Source organism: Mesoplodon mirus (assembly GCF_964341445.2).
Source record: "Mesoplodon mirus genome assembly, chromosome: 5".
NCBI classification, from domain to species: domain Eukaryota; kingdom Metazoa; phylum Chordata; class Mammalia; order Artiodactyla; family Ziphiidae; genus Mesoplodon; species Mesoplodon mirus.
The window spans coordinates 40,287,120-40,305,226 of NC_138980.1; the positions used below are offsets into that span (position 1 = coordinate 40,287,120).

An 18,107-nucleotide genomic window follows, 5' to 3' on the forward strand; every position below is an offset into this window, starting at 1 on the left:
CCTGGCCCTTGCACAACACGGGGCACCCGGCTGGCCAGTTAACGATTGACCTGAGGTTAAGGGGGGTGTTAAGGCATAAAAGGCAGCAGCAGTGTTGCTGTGGCCACACCCCCAGTCCCCCAGTCATGCCCATGCTCGTGCTGTGTCTGCTGTGCGCCCTGGCAATGGCGGCCCAGCCTGCCCCGGTGGCCCCCATGAGCGGCTCGGAGCCGGCACAGCAGGAGGAACTGACCCTGCTCTTTCACGGGGCCCTGCAGCTGAGCCAGGCTCTCAACAGCGTGTACAGGGCCACGGAGGCACAGCTGACAGAGGCTGGGCACAGCCTGAACCTCTATGGCCAGGCACTGGGGCTCCTGGGGCAGGAGGTCAGCCAGGGCCAGGATGCAGCCCAGGAGCTACGTGCGAGCCTACTGGAGATGCAGGTAGATGCTGCAGTTGGGGTGTTGCAGGGTGGACAGGAGTCTATGGGAGAGTTATGCCTAGGGTGACCAACTGTCAGGTTTTCCCAGGACTGAGGGGGTTCCTGGAATACAGGACTTCCAGTGTTAAAATCAGGCCAGTCCCAGTAGGTCATCCTACTAACATCCACTATTGATCAGATGGAAGAGGATGGTCTCAAGCTGCAGGCAGAAGCCACAGCCCAGGCGCTGGGGGAAGTGGCCAAAGGACAGCAGGTGCTGCGGAAGAAAATGAAGCGGATGGAAGTCCAGCTGAGAGGCGCTTGGCTGGGCCATGCCCGCCAAGAATTTGAGGTCTTAAAGGTAAGGGGTTCCCAGCCCTGGGGGAGTCAAGACCCTGATTCACAACCAGACCTCATTTCCGAACCTTTTGTCCCAGAGACCCCCCAAGGTCAGCCTTCCAGTACCCTGGCCTCTACTCTGTGTGTCTCTGGGCAAAACCCATGTCCCTTCCCATGCCTCAGCTTCCCTATTTGCAAATAAGGGCAACAACTGATGTCTCAAAGCAGAGCCAGGGACTCAGTGCAGATAAAATCCTCAGCATGGGGTGGGGCACATGGGAGTTACTCAATAAATGCATACTATTTAGAGAATTTCTTAAGTGCCCATGACGTATCCAGCACTGTTTTATGCCCTCTAAAAGTCCACATCATGCTCTTAACAACCCCACAAAGGGACCCCTGTTTCATCCCCATTTTACAGGAGGGGAAGTTGAGGCCAAGGAGTGGCAGTGACTTGCTGGGTCACACAGATGCAGTGGGGAGCAGGGGGGTCTGGGTGGGGTCGAGGGACAGGAGGTGAGGAGGCTCCCAGCTGAGGTTTCTGTCCTGACCCCGCAGGCCCATGCAGACAAGCAGAGCCACATCATGTGGGCCCTCATGGGCCACGTGCAGCGACAGAGGCAGGAGATGATGGCACAGCAGCAGCAGCTGAGAGAGATTCATGAGAGGTGTGCCTGGTGGGGGGTTGGGCGTGCCAGGCAGCGGGATGGGGACCCCTGCGCCTTGGCTGAGCCTCACCTCCCTCCCAGACTCCACACGGCGGCGCTCCCAGCCTGAGACTGTCTGGGTGGAACTGAGGACCAGTCATGCACCGAGGGATGCTGCCATGCCCCATGCGGCCCCTGCACAGGGAGGAGCTGCCTGTCTGCTGAGGTCGGCCAGGGCGCTGGGCCCCATTTCCGGCCATGGAGCAGAGACGGAAGCAGGCAGGGTCACAGGCAGAGGACATGGACCGTCGAGGAGGGGTGGAGGAAGGACACGCCCCTTCAGTCCTATCCATCCCCCATTAAAGCAGAGCAGTGGCATCTCAGGCCAGTGTCTGTGAGTGTCAGGGAAAGGGCATCTCACTTTGCACGATGCCTGAATGCCCCCATTCAAGTGCCCGGCTGCCCCAGAGGCTGTACCTGTAGCTGGTGTGGGGGGCGTAGACCTCACGGGCGGGGAACTCCAGGATCTCCTTGGTGGGCCGACCCCTGGGGTCTGGGTAGGGCTTGACATGAAGCAGCTCCGGGGAGAGGCAGAAGTGGGGGTTCTCAGGGGCTGGGGAGATGTCAATCTTGAGCTGGGCTGGGGAGGGGGTAGCCAGTTTGCACCTGCCTGGGAGCCTCAAGCCGGGCCCTACCTCTCTGGGCTTCGGATCAGGGCTCTGACCCTCCCACAACATCCTCTGGTGGCTCTATCCTTCAGGTGCTAAGGCTGAAAGATGCCCTCAACTCCCAGGTCTTGCCCTCATTATTTGATCAGCTCTGCCCACCACATTCCCCGTGTGACCCACTATCTATGTCTTATTTATTCTTTTTTTTTTGGCCGCACCCCACGGCATGCGGGATGCTCCTCAACCAGGGATCGAACCCGTGCCCCCTGTAGTGGAAGCGTGGATTCTTAGCCACTGGACCACCACAGGGAAGTCCTGTCTTATTCTTATTCTTATTCTTATTCTTATTCGCTGACTCTCCAAGTGGGGAGATTGTTTCTCATCTCTAGGCCCCATTAGAAGGTCCACCCATGAAGTTGGGGCTTTGCCTATCATGGTCCCCAGGACCTGGCACAGTACGTGCTCAGTGTGGGTTTGCTGAGTGACTGTATGAGTAACACGTCTCGTCTAGGGCGCGAACCACGCACCGGTCACGGGCCGCAGGCGCCGCAGCAGGGATGTCGGGCGCCGCATGTCGGCCAGGAACTTGAAGAGGTCCTCGTCACTGAGCCGCTCAGCTTCCTGCAGGGACCGGCCCTGGTGAACCAGGGCCGAGGGGCTTGGGGTCCCCGGGGCGCGGGCAGCCACAGCGGAGTAATGGGGGCTGCCCCTGGGCGCCCCTCCCTTAGCCCCCAGCCCCCCGAGCCACGGCACCTGCTTAAAGAAGTTGGTGACAGTTAGTGTGGCTGGGCGGAAGCCGGAGAAGCTGCAGGCGTCGTCCCCGCTACTCATCCGGTCCTGGGGCCCCCGACGGCGGCGGTCAGTCCAGGTGGGTCGGCGCTCTAGGGGAGAGAGTGACAGTGATGGAGAGGGACAGAAATGAGAGAGAGGCAGGGAAGGGCAGAGACGGTGCGGACTCGGGTCTGGTACCAAGTCCGGCCAGCAGAGGGCGCCCTTCCCCTTCCCCGGTAGCTCCGCCCCTGGCCCGTCGGCCCCGCCTCCTCACCGCCCTCCGAGTCCGAGTCCCGGTCCGACTGGCCCGCGCTGCTCACAATGTTGGCCAGGTGCACCGCCGTCCAGGCGAAGGGCATGCGGTAGCGGCCCAGACGGGTGCAGAACTGCTCAGCCGCCAGGCGCAGCTTCTCTAGCTTCTCTTTGTTCTGTGGGGAGACGCCGCAAACACACCCCACAAGCTCAGTGCCCCAGGCCCTCTGAATCCAGGATCTGCCCTGCCTGGGGACCCCTTCACCACCTGGACCAGCTTCCCACGCTTACCTTGGCTGTGTCCACCTCCTTCATCACCATGTAGGGCTCACAGCACTCGCTGATGTCCCCCTGCTGCAGCACCTTCTCCAGCTGAGGAGCAGCCAAGGCCAGTGAGGCACTGCTGGGACTGCAACCTCCCCAAGCCACACCCAACTTCGCTGACCCTCACAGCCTCCCATACATGCCGTTCCATCCAGCTAGGGCTCTCGTTCCAACACCGACCATGGCTCCCACTGTCCTTGGGATTGAGTGCTAGCTCTCAGCCTGGGCAACCAGCTACACCCTCCCCACCTTTTAAACCTGGCCCCAGGGCTTCCCTGGTGACGCAGTGGTTGAGAGTCTGCCTGCCGATGCAGGGGACACGGGTTCATGCCCCGGTCCGGGAAGATCCCACATGCCGCAGAGCGGCTGGCCCGTAAGCCATGGCCGCTGGGCCCGTGCATCCGGAGCCTGAGCTCCGCAACAGGAGAGGCCACAACAGTGAGAGGCCCGCATACCGCAAAAAAAAACAAAACAAAACCCGGCCCCAAACCCAAGACTCCATTTTTCCCCCCACATTTACATCTTTCTTTGTTAGTATAAACAGAGTCTACATCAAGCATGGCTCTGAGCCTGGACTCCAATCCTGACCACTCAGGGGCTATGGGACCTTGAGCACATTCCTTACCAGTTCTGTGCCTCAGTTTCCCCAACTGTAAAACGGGCCCCATGGCAACTCCCACCTCCCGGGGCTGCTGTGAGGACCAAAGACCAAAATCCCTGTGAAGCCTAACCGACTGGGAGCAGTGCCTGCCTTAAGGTGTTCAATTAATGTCATTAGCATAACCTAATTGAATGTTTTGGGGAAGGAAATTTGAACTCACTCCTGGAAAAAGAAAATCCCAAACGAATGTGCCAACTAGGTCTTTCTTCCTTTAATAAACTGAAAAACTCTCAACTAAAAAAAATTTTAAACATCCACCCACATGTGCTGGGATGCCATTTCTCCCCAGGCTGCCCACTCATGGGTGTCGGCTGGGCTGTAACCTCTCCAAGGAAGCCCTTGATGATTTCTCCCCGCCTGGGTTGGGTCAGAAGCTTCCTCTGGGCTCTCACCCAGCTGCCTGTACTTCCCCCATGACAGCCCTGATCACCCTTCTTAGTGACATGTCTGTCTTCTTTCATGAGAGTGGGGACCTCGCCTGCAGCCTTCACCATTATCACCCCCTTGCCAGCCCCAGTGGGTACCTTGATGACCAAGAAGATGTCGGGCGAGGGATAGGTCACGGAGAAGATGGCAGAGCGGGCCAGGGTGGAGATGGCAGGATGGGTGCCATGGGCCCGCAGTAGCCCCTTCATGGAGTCTGAGTTCAGGTCAAAGTAGAAGTTCTCCGAGATCTGGGGGCACATGAGGCAGCTGGGCCACCACTCCCAGGGAGCCCACTACCCTGCAGCGAGGAGGAGGAAGAGGACTGGCAGGAAAGGGAAGAAAGGGGTTCCTACCTTCTTTTTCTCCCGCACGTCGTACAGGGCCAAGATGCCAAAGATGGGCTCGATTTCTATCTCGAACCTGCAGTAAACAGGGGTTCTCTGGCAGAGGATGACCTTGACACTCCCTCCTCCATACACCCCACTCCCTCTTGAGGTCCAGCCCAGCCTTGGTGCCTTGTGGGGGCAGGGGGCATCTGTTTCCCACTGGGTCACAGAGAAGCACCATTTAAGGGCTTGTAGGAAAGACCTGTCCCATTTTGCCAAAGGGGAAACTAAGGCACCAAGAGATTCCCCACCTCCCCCCGCCTTCCTCCCTCAGTAAGTAACTCAGAGTCCCTCCTGCTGAAACCATGGCCCTTGTTCGGTTAGCATGGAGGCAGCTTTTGGCACATCAATCCTCCCCCAGTCCCATCCTGAAATTCTCGACTCCCGGGCCTCCCTGCCTCCCCTCCGAGGTGTCTTCTATGGCTTCTGCCATCCTGGGCTGAGTCCCATCTTCGATCGCCTAAACAGCCCCCATAACCGCCTCCCTGTCTTACTCTGCCGTGCTCATTTCTACTCATCATCCACGTGCCTCCTAAGGAAACATCTTAAAACTTAAAATTTGGGACTACCCTGGTGGTCCAGTGGTTAAGAATCCACCTTCCAATGCAGGGGACGTGGGTTCAATCCCCGGTCGGGGAACTAAGATCCCACATGCCGTGGGGCAACTAAGCCCACGCGCCGCGACTACTGAGCCCGCGCCACCATTAGAGAGCCTGCGTGCCACAACTTAGAACCTGTGAGCCACAACTAAGAACCCGTGCGCCACAACGAAAGATCCCGCATGCCGCAACGAAGATCCTGCATGCTGCAAAGAAGATTCCACATGCCGCAACTAAGACCCGATGCAGCCAAATAAATAAATAAATATTTTTTTTAAAAAGAAGGTAGTAAGAATAAAAAAAAAAAAACAACTTAAAATTTGAGGCTCCTCACTGCCCTGCGTGGCCCCATCCCGCCCACTTCTTGGCCTCAATTTTCCTCTCTCCAGACATCTCCTGGCCTCTGTTTGTGCTGTATCCCCCACCTAGAGAGCCCTATGTGGTCATCCCACAGTCACACGGCCTTGCATACAGTAGACGCTCAATGAGTGTTTGTTGAATGACTGGATGAGCTCAGAGAGCCAGTTCCCAGTCCATGTGCTTGAGGCAGGAGGCCCACCCGGGCCTCAGGCCAGATGGGACCTCCCTTTCCTGCCCCCATCCAGGCAGGAATTGAGAGTGGGGGAGGGGCAGGACCGGGCTCAGGTCCAAGGCCACATCCTGTTCAGCTCCATTCCCACGAACGCTGGCTGCTCCCAGGGGGCGATGTGGAGGGGGCCTTGGGCAGCTGGAAGCCAGGCCCAGGGTCACCAGCGCCTCCTCTAGCCTGGGTCCTAGCAGCAGACTGGGCGAGGGCCAGACTCTGGCCTCACAACTCGTGATCTTGGACACAATGACCTTTCCACCCTGTGCCTCGGTTTCCCACCTGCACCCACATCGCATGTTGTGGTGAAGGTCAGTGTTAATACACATGGAGGGCTGAGAACTGAGCCTGACACACAACTGGAGCTTAGGATTGGCAGTTTTTGTTTTTTTTTTTTTTTTTTTTTTTTTTTGCTGTACGCGGGCCTCTCACTGTTGTGGCCTCTCCCCTTGCGGAGCACAGGCTCCGGACGCACAGGCTCAGCGGCCATGGCTCACGGGCCCACCCGCTCCGCGGCATATGGGATCCTCCCAGACCGGGGCACGAACCCGTATCCCCTGCATCGGCAGGCGGACTCTCAACCACTGCGCCACCAGGGAGGCCCTAGGATTGGCAGTTTTGAATAATGAAAAAGGGAGTCTTATTTTCCAGCCTGAGAGCCCACGGGCGTCCTCATAGGTCTCAGGGCTGCACACGGTAATGGCATGGCTCAAGTAGTGAGCACCGAGTGTGTGCCACACCATAAGCCACATGGTCCCCTCCCATGTCTGAAGGGAGGGATGGGTCAGCACACTCACTTAAGCGACAGACACTTGACCAGGATCCTCTGTCCGAAGTGCTCTCGGGGTGGCTCCGGGCGGCTGCAGCGTTCCATGGCCTCATCCTGCCAAGAGCCGAAGGGGCAGCTGGGAACACATCCTCCAGGAAGGGCTTGGAATGTGTGGCCTGAGACCAGCTCTACATGCAGCCTGACTAAACTTCTTTCAGTCCCCTGCCTCTGAGTCTTTGCACATGCTGTTCCCACTACCTGGAATGCCCTTTTTCTCCCTTCCTCCTTGTCTGGCCGATACATGCTCATCGTCAGGTCGCACCTTAGCTGGCACTTCCTCCAGGAAGCCTTCCCTCACTCAGAGGCACTTGATGTTCCAGATGCTCAACAGGCCCTGTTGCAATGGGCCACATGGCTGGGACATTGAGGGCCATGTGAGGGACAATGACCCACACCTCATCATGGCACTATTCTGGGTTGTCATTTCCTGGTATCTCTCCTCCACCAGGCTGTGAACTCAGAGAGCAAAGACTGGCTCTATCTTGTTCGTGGCTGTATCCCCAGTGCCTGCTATATAACTGGCACTCAAACATCTTGGTTGGATAAACACAGAGGTATGTAGTAGGTACCTACTAAAAAGTGGTTGAATAAACATGGACATATACAGAAAGTATTTGATTAATGCTGACTGGACATATATAGAGACATGTACTAGATACCCAATAAGTACTAGTTGAATAAAATATTGGGGTATACAGCAAGCACTCAATAAATGGCTGAATTAAAACACATATGTATATACTAGGTACCTAATAAAAGTTAGTTGGATAAATATAGGTACACATGGTAGGTGCTCAATAAATATTAGTTGCTCAAATGCTGTTTAATTAAATAAAAGACTATACAGTAGTCATACAGTTAACATTGACTGAATAAATATGAATATATGGTAAATGCCCAATAAATGCTGGGTGGATAAATGTAAGGGTATGTATAATAAATAAAGGTCATTGAATAAAAATATAGTGTACACAGTAGGTGCCCAATAAATGCTGAATGGATATAGGGGTATATATAATAAGTCATCAAATAAAAAATGGGGTACACAGTAGGTACCCAATAAATATTGGTTGATTATATGCTGTTTGATTAAAGAAAAGACTATACAGTAGGCATATAATAAATATTGGTTGAGTAAATATAGCAGTATATAGTAGGTGCTCAATAAATGCTGGGTGGGAAAATATAGGGGTATATAGTAGGTACCCAACAGAAGCCATTGAATTTTAAAGTATACGTTGCAGGTATACAGTAGGCACCCAGGAAATCTTGCTGGGATCATATACTGTGATACATGTCAGTTGGATGTGTATTGACCTCAGGGCCTGTGCAGGCTAGTGGGCACCCACCTCATCGGGCGCCGGGTAGAGGGTGAGCAGGGCACGGGGCCGGTGCTGCCGCCGCAGGGCCTCATTGCGCCGGTCCACGTCCTCCGGGGCCACACGCTCCAGCAGTGAGGGCAGCAATGAGTCGGCTGCCAAGTTCCTCAGGTCGAAGATGCCAGAGGCACCACTGCTTCGTGGAGTGTCGTCTGGGGAGCCTGAGGAGTGCCGGGGGTCATCCTGCCAGCAGTAGAGAATGGGCAAGCACTGAGCGCCAGCTGAATGCATCTCCATCCTACTCAGGTGAGACTGTCCTCATGCCCAACCTATAGATGGGGAAGCTGAGGGCCAGGGGCTGGGGTCACCACTACAAGGGTCACCTGAGGGCTCTGCTTTCTTTCTAGAACCTTCTGTCTGGGGAAGCCCCCTCCTTTACTATTGTGGGGAGGTTACCTCCCAGTCTGGGTATCACATGACCCTTGTCTGGCCAATCAGAACAAAACAGGTACCAGCCCCAGGGATTGGCTCCAAGGTCAGGATATGCCTGGGTTGGGCCAATGAGAGCCTTCCCTGGGACTCTGCTCACTGTTGCCAGGGGAGGGAGAGTTCTCACTGGGGCTGTCAATGGCCCAGGACCCTGCCTGATCTCCTAGACTCAGCTATGGTCAGAAGCAGACTACCTTGGTTCAAATCCCAGCTCAGCTCTGTGACCCTGGGTCTCTGACCCCAACTCTAAGGGCCTCAGTTTCCCCATCTACATTTATAAATAGTAACAAGGAAACAATAACAGTAATTCTTGACATGATTATTATTGGTAAAAGTAGACACTCAATAAATATTGGTTGACAAAATACAGGCTCAAGACTCAACCAGAGATTGAACCCAGGCCATAGCAGTGAAAGCTCCGAATCCTAACCACTAGACCACTAGGGAACTCCCCTCAGTGTCTTTATCTGTAAAATGGGTGTTGCCCAGTCTCACAGGATGAAAGATAAGGACAAGTATAAAACATTTAGTACACACTAAGCCCTTAATAAATGCTTATAATTGTTACCCTTAACTTTTCACTTACAGGGCTGATACATTTCCTTTTGGGTTCAAGGCTGTTTGGGTCATTTCCCGTCATATGCATTTGAGAGCTGGGGCCGCAGCCCATGCATGTACATATGCTTATAGTGACCCCTGCCCAGGGCTCCCTCACCGAGTCGTCCGGGCTGGACCTCTCATCCCCAGAAGCGTCCTGCTCGAAGACCTGGCGGGTGAGGCCCTTCTGCCTCTCTCGCTGCGTCTCTATGGTGATGGGGCTGTATGCTGCACTCAGGTGCTGGTACCTAGGAGGAGGCGGGGCTTGGTGGGTATCAGGAATGAGGGCTCCCCAGGGCTCCGGGATGTGCTGACACACCTCCAAGGTCCAGGTGATGCCTGCAAGGCCATCCACCCTCCCTGCGCTCTGCCGGAGAAGTCTGGCTACCCTTAAAGGGACGGTGTGTGGATAAATAGGAGGACGGGCAGCAGACAATGGGCTCTTCTGAGCTCAGACCTGGCCTCTCTACCCTGAGCTTTCCCCGAGCCAGACCCACCTCCTGTGGGCGATGATCCAGTCCTCCGTGTACATCTCCACGGCAGCCCTCACCTGGGCATCCAGCTTTCTGCACAAAATACAATCAGGGTAATAAACAGAGGCAGGGCCCAGTGTTAATCTTTCCAGTGGCCTGTGAGGTGGGGCCTGTCCTTCTGTCTGTTTGAGATGCAGAGGTAGAGGCTCAGAGAGGGAAGGGGACTTGCCCAAGGTCACACAGTGGAGCCAAGAGTTGAACTCAGGGCTGTTGGGAGCTTGGTGGGAAAGGGGGTATTCATGGGGGGCACAGAGGTAGGTGGAGTTACAGACAGGGAGGGTGTGGGGCTGAACCCACCCATCCTCGGGGATCCCAGGCTCCGTGGTGCGGCATTCCCGGGGCTGCAGCAGCAGCTCCAGGTCATCAGCTGGAAACTCGACCAGGTCCCGGAGTGGCCCCGGCTCTGCATCTGGCGGCCGGCTCAGGAGCACGTCCTCAAAGTCCAGGGGCTCAATGACTTCAGTCAGTGGGACCTGAGTTGGAGCAAAGTGGCTGTGACCCGTGCCCCGGGGGGCTGGAGGGTGAGTGTGGACTTGGGCTGGCCTTGAACAAACAAGAGGGCGGTGGGAGCCGTGGAGAGTGTTGGAGCTGGAGGGGCCCTGGAGGACAGTGATCTCAGCCACTCCACCTCCACCCTAGCTTGGCCGGCCCTGACCCTCTTTCCAGGCAGGAAATCACACCCTGTGCCTGGAGGGGCAGGAAACTCATGGTGGAAGGAAAGGTTTGTGGACTGCAGCAAAGAAAGAGACAACTTCTCAGGCCCTGGGGCGAGAGAGAGCCCCACCCCTCCCCACAGCAGCCAGAAGCACCTCCCATCCCCCAGACCGCCTTCCCCACCATCCCCAGCTGGGTGGTCCAGGCAGCAGGAGGTGCAGGCCACAGCAGGCTGAACTTCTCCCCCACCCCCGACCACCCACAGGGCTGCTCCCTGCAGAGAGGGGGGTCCACCACCCTCCCACTCATGCTCACTGGGGACAGGAACGGGGACAGTGCTGGGCCAGGACAGGGACCCCCTCCCCTGCCACAGCTGGGTCCCTCCCAGTCTCAGGCTCCCCACAGCAGCGGGGGTAGGGGAGGGGGGTTCCCAAACACTCACCCCCAGGGAGCTGCTGCAGCGCCTGCTGGAGTGGGGAGAGCCACTGCGTTCCCGGGACACCTGCTTCCGCACCTCGGCAGCCACTGTCCTGTGGAAACAGGAAGCGGGTAGTTGGGGGCAGGAGAACTTGGGCAGCGGGGCCCTGGGAACCAGGGCTTCAGAGCCGACAAATTCATTCCATGAGAGGAAAATCCAAGCTATGGAAAGAAAAAAAATCAGGCCCCGGGACAAGAGAACCCAGGCTTCAGGATCCACAGATCTCAGCGTGTGGGCCCCAAGGCTGTGGCAGATACATTGTCCCCTTTCCTCCTGCAAGCACAGATAGAGGGCTGCTGCTGGGCAGGGCCTGAGGGCCACTGATTCCTGCGCTTCCTTCTTCCCCCAGGCCCCCGGGGTCTGAGTCCTGACCCACCAGGACTGGCTTCCAGGTCTGGAGAGAGGCCTTCACTTCCTCATCTGGAGGACCTCTGCCCACCCTGGCCCCTGCCCCTCATCAGGAATGTTGAGAACCGTTCCACCCTTGCCGGACAAGTCATTTCTGCCTCTGAACCTCAGTTTATCCATCTGTAGCTGCCCTGCTCTCACAGACCAGTGGAGCTGAGCAGGGGGCCTGGCATTCAGTGGGCCTGCCACACACCCACCTTCTCAGGGAGTCTGAGACTGAGGCTGACTGTGTGTAAGAGGCCAGCATGACTCTCAGAGAGCACAACCCAGCCACCAAGGTCAGTGCCGTGGCCTTCATGGGCCGCCTGCATCTACGCTGACCTTCAGGGTCCCAGAGGATGAGGGTGAAGGGGCAAGACCCACAGCGGAGGGGGCCAGCACGGGAATTTCGAACAAACCCTATAGGGGCAGGGATTCCCGAAGCTCTCGATTCCTTCAGCTGAGCTTGGGAGGAGAGGGAGCCATGCAGTTATCTGGGGGAAGAGTGTGCCAGGCAGAGGGAACAGCGAGTGCAAAGGCTCAGAGGCTGGGCTCTGTTCTCTGGGCCTGGAAATCCCTGCTCCCTGGGGTCTCTGTGAAAACAGGACTAGGACTGTGTTGTCCCTGTGGAGGCCCCAGCACTGGATCCCACACATAGTAGATGCTCAATAATTTTTTTTCTTTTTCTTTGGCTGCGCCACATGGCTTGTGGAATTTTAGTTCCTCGACCAGGGATCACACTCCAGCCTACGGCAGTGAAAGCACCAAGACCTAACCACTGGACAGCCAGGGAATTCCCATCAATAAATGTTTTTTTGATGGAATGAGTGAATCCCTTCCAATCTCCCTCTTGGTCCAACTTGCGTAAATCTACTGTAAGTTGGGGGAAGCCCCTTATCTTTTAGCTGTGTGGCTTTGGACAGGTGGAACAACCTTTCTGGGCCTCAGTTTCTCTTAAAATCAGGAAGGCAAGGAAACGGCCGAGGGGTTCAGGCCACAATCGCTCCTGCTTCCCTCTTTTCTCTTATGCTTGGACATTTTCTTAATAAAAAGTTGTGCCCCTGGGACTTCCCTGGTGGTGCAGTGGCTAAGACTCCGTGCTCCCAATGCAGGGGGCCCGGGTTCGATCCCTGGTCAGGGAACTAGATCCCACATGCCGCAACTAAAGACCCCACATGCTGCAACTAAGATCCAGAGCAGCCAAATAAATAAATAAATAAACATTTAAAAAAATAAAAATAAAAAGTTGTGCCCATAAAGCGCTATGTTGAGGATTGCAAATGTGGCCCACAAGCGTCCAATGCAATGGATGTGTGAGGTGGGCCCAGGAAAGACAGGTGTGGAGTGGGGATAATTAGGAGCTTCAGCCCTGTCTGTGAGCCTCCGAATTCAAATCCGTGTGGGTCAAACAAAACTTGGCCACGACCCTGATCCTACGTGCAGCCTCCAATTTGAGACCCCAGCCTCATTCCTTCTCTGTCTCTGGATTCTATTTCTTTTCTCTGTCAACTGTCTCAGAGTCTTGCTTCCATTGGACAGGGGTGTGGGGAAGTGGGGAAGGGAAGAGAAGCTTGTAGGAAATTCAAAGAATGTTAAAAATCAGGGATTTGTGGAATTCCCTGGTGGTCCAGTGGTTAGGACTCCGTGCTTTCACTGCTGAGGGCACAGCTTCAGTCCCTGGCTGGGGAACTAAGATCCCGCAAGCCAGGCGATGCACGGGGGGAGGAAAAATGAGGGATTTGTCCTCAAATTCCCCAAGTCCAGGCCACTTCCTCTGGAAGCATGGGCACACAGAGGAGGATTGGGGGTGATTTACGAAAGATGCTGTATCAGGGAACCTGTCTGTGCCCTGGTCCCAGCTGTTCTGCAGCTGCTGCCCCAGAGCAGGGAGGGGGGTGGGGAGGGCTGAGCCTCCAGCTTCATTTTGCCACGGGCCTTAGAGTGAGGCCCCCAGAGTGGGAGAAGGCTGGGTCCACAACGGTGTGGCCACAGGGGCCAGTTTACTGAGTCACAGAGCTCTGCGCTTGGAGCTGGGTGAGCAGGGGTGAATGACATCTTTTCTCTGGACCTCTGGGCTTGGGACAGTACCCACGACTTATTGAGCTGTTCTGAGCGTAGGGCCTGGCACACAGTAAGTGCTCAATTAACTACTCTCTTGGATGCTCGGGACCCACACCTGGGAGTCATCGCCAATCCCTCTCTTTCTCACTCCCACATCAGATCTGCTTCAGATGTTCCCGTGGACCACATTTCAAAAAGGGAGGCAAAATGCTGAGCTCAATTTAGTGGGTTTTCTCAGGAAGGAATCTCGGCATTCAATGAGGGAAACTGCAAAGATCGGGTGGTGGGTTATAGCTATTGGTGAGATAAATCCTTCTAAGGTGAAAACTCCACAACCCTATGTGATACTAAAGAGATGCTCAGAGGGGAAACGTGAAGCAGTGGCAGCATGGGGAATTCATGTGAGACTGTGTACCTCCCCCCAGGGCTGGCCAGATTACCAGAGGACTACCCTCACAGGGGAGGAGGATGACAAAACCAAAAACAAGAATGGCTTAAGCCTTGATGCTGTGTTCCCACTTCTGCAAAAAGTGAGGGAAGAAAATGAGTAAATATAAAACCACAGAGAGATTCCTCCTCATATCCCACTCTACCCCTCCTGGACTGACAGAAAAATTTAAAGGCAAATAATATGAGTGCCAGCAAGGATGCGGAGCAATGGGAACCCTCATCTGCTGCTGGGGGAACCCCTTTGGAAAACCATCTGTAAATTTACAGGCAGAGTTGAAAATATGCCAATCCAGCAATTCCACGCTGAGGCATAGATACTCAGGAGGAAATATATGGCCGAGAATGTTCATGGCAGCTCTGATCATGACAGCCTCAAAGGGAAACAACTCACAAGTTCCTTGACCAAAGATGGAGAACGCACAAGAAGCAGGAGGAATAGTATGCAGCAATGAAAAAGGATGAGCCAGACTACAGGCGGCAGCACAGATGCTGCCGACATTACGCTGCTATATAGGACTTGACATCCCGTGTGGTTCCATTTATGAGATGTTCTAAACAGACAAAGCCAACCCACTGCAGATAGGAAGCCAACTTGGATGGAAAAACCATAACGTAAGTGAGGAAGAAATAGTAGCTGCCACCAGCATGGCCGTTCCCTGAGGGGCAGAATCAAGTGCAGATCACCTTGAGGGGGGCCTGCTGGAGTGGGGAGGCTTGGGAAGGTAGAGACGGCCCCCGTCTTTTTTTTTTTTTTGGCGGCATCACACAGCATGCAGGATCTTAGTTCCCTGACCAGGGACTGAACCTGTGCCCCATGCAGTGGAAGCACAGAGTCCTAACCACTGGACAGCCAGGGAATTCCCAAGACAGCCCGTCTTGATCCAAGTGACTTTTCCCCTGGCATTTGTTTCATGATTACTCCTTAAACTTAGCATTTTTCTATATACATGTCATCTGTTACAATTTTTTTAAAGGTAAAAAATAATCACCTATGCATAAGCTCACGTCTGCAAATATATTTGGGGACAGGAGTGGGAGGAAGATATTTCCTTGAAATCCCACAGGTACTTTTGGAATTTCATCAATGTATGTCTTGTTGTGCTTCCACCCCTCCAACAAATCATTTCTTTAAACGAGAAATGCAAACTGTCCCACATCAGACAACTGAGGGGCAAAATAAAGACACCGCTCTCAGAAGCCTGGGAAGAATGAATGGACATCCTTGCGGATAGGAGAGGGCAGGAAGAGGCACGGTTTCCAAGACTGTTCTCAACTCTGGAGCCACACACTCTTGGGCTCACTTCCCCCCGAGAGACCCTTGAGAGTGACCTAACCACTTTGGGTTTTGATTTCAATAGTTATACCGATGTCAACGGGCTCTGGTGACAATTAGTGACATCTCAGATGGCGACCAGCATGCGATAAGCACATTAGAAGTGCTGGTCATGGGAATTCCCTGGCGGTCCAGTGGTTAGGACTCCAGGCTTCCACTGCAGGGGGTATGGGTTTGATCCCTGGTCGGGGAACTAAGATCCCCGCAAGCCAAGCCAAGCCACACAGCCAAAAAAAAGAAAAAAAAAAAGTGCTGGTCGTTATCACCATTCCAGATTAGACTTTATTTTAAAGAGTACAAGTCAAAAAAAAAAAAGAACATTATGTTGCATACAATAATATTTGTGCATGTTGTGTACATTCATAACAGTTTGTTTGTTGTTGTTCCTTTTGGCCATGCCTCGCGGCTTGCAGGATCTCAGTTCCCTGACCAGGGATTGAACCCAGGCCCCTGCAGTGAAAGCACCGAGTCCTAACCACTGGACCACCAGGGAATTCCCGAGTTTGTATTTTTAAGTTGTCCCCCCAAATCTTTGTTTTAAATGGACCTGTTCATTAGGAAACTGGGGGACTGTCTAATATTCAGATTAATATGGCATTTGTGGAATGAATAATTGAATGAACAAGCAGATGAATATAGGCCTAGGTCTGCGCATGTAGATACCTGGGTGCCCACTAGTCTCCTCAGGAGACCTTGTCAGAGGGTGGCTGGAAGACTTGAGCCATTTGCTTGTGGTTCACTGGGGCCCCAGGATCTTTCTCTGCTTTTCTGACCCTGAACTCTATAGAGTATCCATCTCCCAGGGCGAAACCCAGGGCCTCTCTCTCTCACTTGAGTGGACGCCAGGACCCGAGGACATAGGGACTGAGAGGCAAAAAAACAGACAGCAATAACCTCCCCAAGCTCAGAAACACCAAAGGTCCAAGAGAGAGGAACAATTCAGAGACACAGAGATAACAGAACATAAAAACTGCCCAACCACTATGCCCCAGACACCAGGTCACAATGTCCCTCCTCTGTTCCGAACTCTTCATGGCCCCCACCTCACTCAGGGTAAAAGTTAAACTCCTCTCCACAACCCACAAGCCCTGTACAACCTGCTCCCACTGCCCCCCTCCTCACTCTGCTCCAGCCTGACTGGCTTCCTCAGATGCTCTGTGAACATCTGCTCCTGCCCCTGGGCCTTTGCACTTGCCCTTCCCTGTGTTTGGACTGCTCTTCCCCCATGTCTGGGCATGGACCCCTCCCTCACCTCCATCAGATCTTTGTTTAAGTGCCACCTTCTCCTCCAGGCCTTCCTGACCCGCCTCCCAGATCTAAAATAGTCCTCACATTCCCCATCTCCCTTCTCTGCCTTGTGTGTCCTGATACCACTTACCACTAACATATAATCTACTTTATCCTGCTTCTCCTCTGCCTCCCCCACTGTATCTGCCCCCAAGGGTGGGATCTTTTCTTGTGTCTCCGTCAGGGCAGGGCTGACTCTTTCACCTGGGGGTGATCAGGGGAGGTCCCTGCCCACCCCCCACCCCACCCCACCCCACCCCACTCCACCCCTGTCCCGCTGCGAGAGAAACACCTCCCGCCCCAGCAGATTCTGAACCCACTATTGGAGGCAAAGACCCGAATGGGTGAAAGGCTCTTCAGCCCCAGAGAGTCTGACATCCCCCTCCCTGGCCAATCTCTTACAATCTCCAGTGGCCACGGAAATGGATCCCCCAGCGCCTGGCGCCTGTCCCCTCCCCCTGTCTGCCCACCAGCTGGTTCTGTCCCCCGCCCCCACTCCTTCCATTCAATCACCATCCATCTCCAGTGCGTCCAGCCGGTGCTGGGAGAGCCTGAAGCAGGGCTGGGGGCGGGGGGACATTCACAGCTGTCCCCTGCCCCCCAGACAGCTGGGCACGGGACCCTCGCGGGGAGAAGATCACGGGAAACTTCCCGAGGGGGTTCAAAGGCCGCCAGGAGCACCATCCCTGTTCCCAAATCTCGGCGCCTGATGCGTCCCTGCCCCACACCAGGCCCAGAGGATGGGACGGAAAGAGCCCCTCAACTCCCACGCTTGGGGAGCTTGGGGGCCGGGGGAGGGGCCAGGAGATGGGCAGGAGGCGCGGAGGGTGCCGGGCAGCGCTTTCCCCGCGCCGCCTCCTCCAGGAAGGCCCCCCGGGCACGCCCCCACGCGTCCCACCGGTTCCAAGGGAGGGCCTCAACCACCACCGCGCCCGCAGCCCTGCCGCGACCCCCAGCCCGGAACCCCCCCGCCCTCCCCACCTCCCCACGCCTGCGCCCCCGGCCGGAGGAAGCGGGCCGGAGCTGGCCAAGGCGGAAGGAGCTTGAATGGGGGGTGCCCAGGCGGGGGAGGGCCGGGCCGCCCCGGGGCGGGGCTCGGACACGTGGGGGCGGCCCGGGAGGGGGCCCGGCGGCCACACTACCTGTTGATCTTGTGCGCGAAGGCGCGGCGCTCGGCTACCGCCATGGCGCTCCGCGCGTCCAGCCGCCGGCCCCGCCGCTGCAGCCGCGCGCACCGTCCCCGCCGTAGCCGCCGCCACCGCCGCCACCGCCGCCTCCCGGTTCTGGTCAGCCCGGGCTGGGCGGGGCCGGGGGCGGGGCCCTTCCGGGTGTCCCGGGCCGCTCCGTGCTGCCCCTGCCGGCCGGAGGGGGCGCGGGTCCCCCGGCCGCCTTTGCGCCCTCGAGGCTGGCCTGGGGAAACTGAGGGTGGCAGGGGAGGAGAGGACACGGGACTGAGGTTGGGGGCCTCGGACTTCCTCCCGGGGGATGCTGTTTCTGCCCTCTGGCTAGCAATCACTATAATCACCATAATAATGATAATCTCGAGCGTTTATTAAGCACGGCCCTGTAGTTCTGATATGTGGGAGGACCTATCCTTTCCGCCATTTTACAGATGAGTAAACTGAGGCACAGGG

At 55.7% G+C, this 18,107-nt stretch overlaps 2 protein-coding genes across 12 annotated transcripts in view; one reads left to right on the plus strand and one right to left on the minus strand.

The window, feature by feature from the left end:
- Positions 1–17,738, minus strand: part of DOCK6 (dedicator of cytokinesis 6) — a 42,565-nt gene extending 24,827 nt beyond the window's left edge. For 9 of the 10 annotated variants that reach the window (XM_082620567.1, XM_082620565.1, XM_082620561.1 and 6 more), the window contains exons 1-14: positions 17,616–17,738; positions 10,920–11,007; positions 10,121–10,296; positions 9,788–9,856; positions 9,409–9,538; positions 8,235–8,447; positions 6,854–6,939; positions 4,842–4,908; positions 4,587–4,736; positions 3,369–3,449; positions 3,100–3,253; positions 2,808–2,935; positions 2,582–2,675; positions 1,864–2,026 (exon numbers count right to left, since the gene is read on the minus strand). In XM_082620567.1, coding sequence (XP_082476693.1) covers positions 1,864–2,026; positions 2,582–2,675; positions 2,808–2,935; positions 3,100–3,253; positions 3,369–3,449; positions 4,587–4,736; positions 4,842–4,908; positions 6,854–6,939; positions 8,235–8,447; positions 9,409–9,538; positions 9,788–9,856; positions 10,121–10,296; positions 10,920–11,007; positions 17,616–17,659 — 1,643 coding nt within the window. In that variant the 5' untranslated portion in view covers positions 17,660–17,738. The remainder of the gene's footprint in view (positions 1–1,863; positions 2,027–2,581; positions 2,676–2,807; positions 2,936–3,099; positions 3,254–3,368; positions 3,450–4,586; positions 4,737–4,841; positions 4,909–6,853; positions 6,940–8,234; positions 8,448–9,408; positions 9,539–9,787; positions 9,857–10,120; positions 10,297–10,919; positions 11,008–17,615) is intronic. The other variant, XM_082620563.1, reaches the window with a different exon arrangement.
- On the plus strand, positions 126–1,751 carry ANGPTL8 (angiopoietin like 8; the record flags this gene model as incomplete). Of its 2 annotated transcripts, XM_082620571.1 has the most annotated exons (4): positions 126–422; positions 600–761; positions 1,298–1,407; positions 1,489–1,751. In XM_082620571.1, 4 exons carry the CDS (start codon positions 126–128, stop codon positions 1,514–1,516), a joined length of 597 nt encoding a protein of 198 aa, XP_082476697.1. In that variant the 3' UTR covers positions 1,517–1,751. The 2 variants fall into 2 exon arrangements, with proteins under 2 accessions (XP_082476697.1, XP_082476696.1); XM_082620570.1 differs by having other exon boundaries at positions 1,298–1,751.
- Positions 17,739–18,107: the final 369 nt, after the last annotated feature.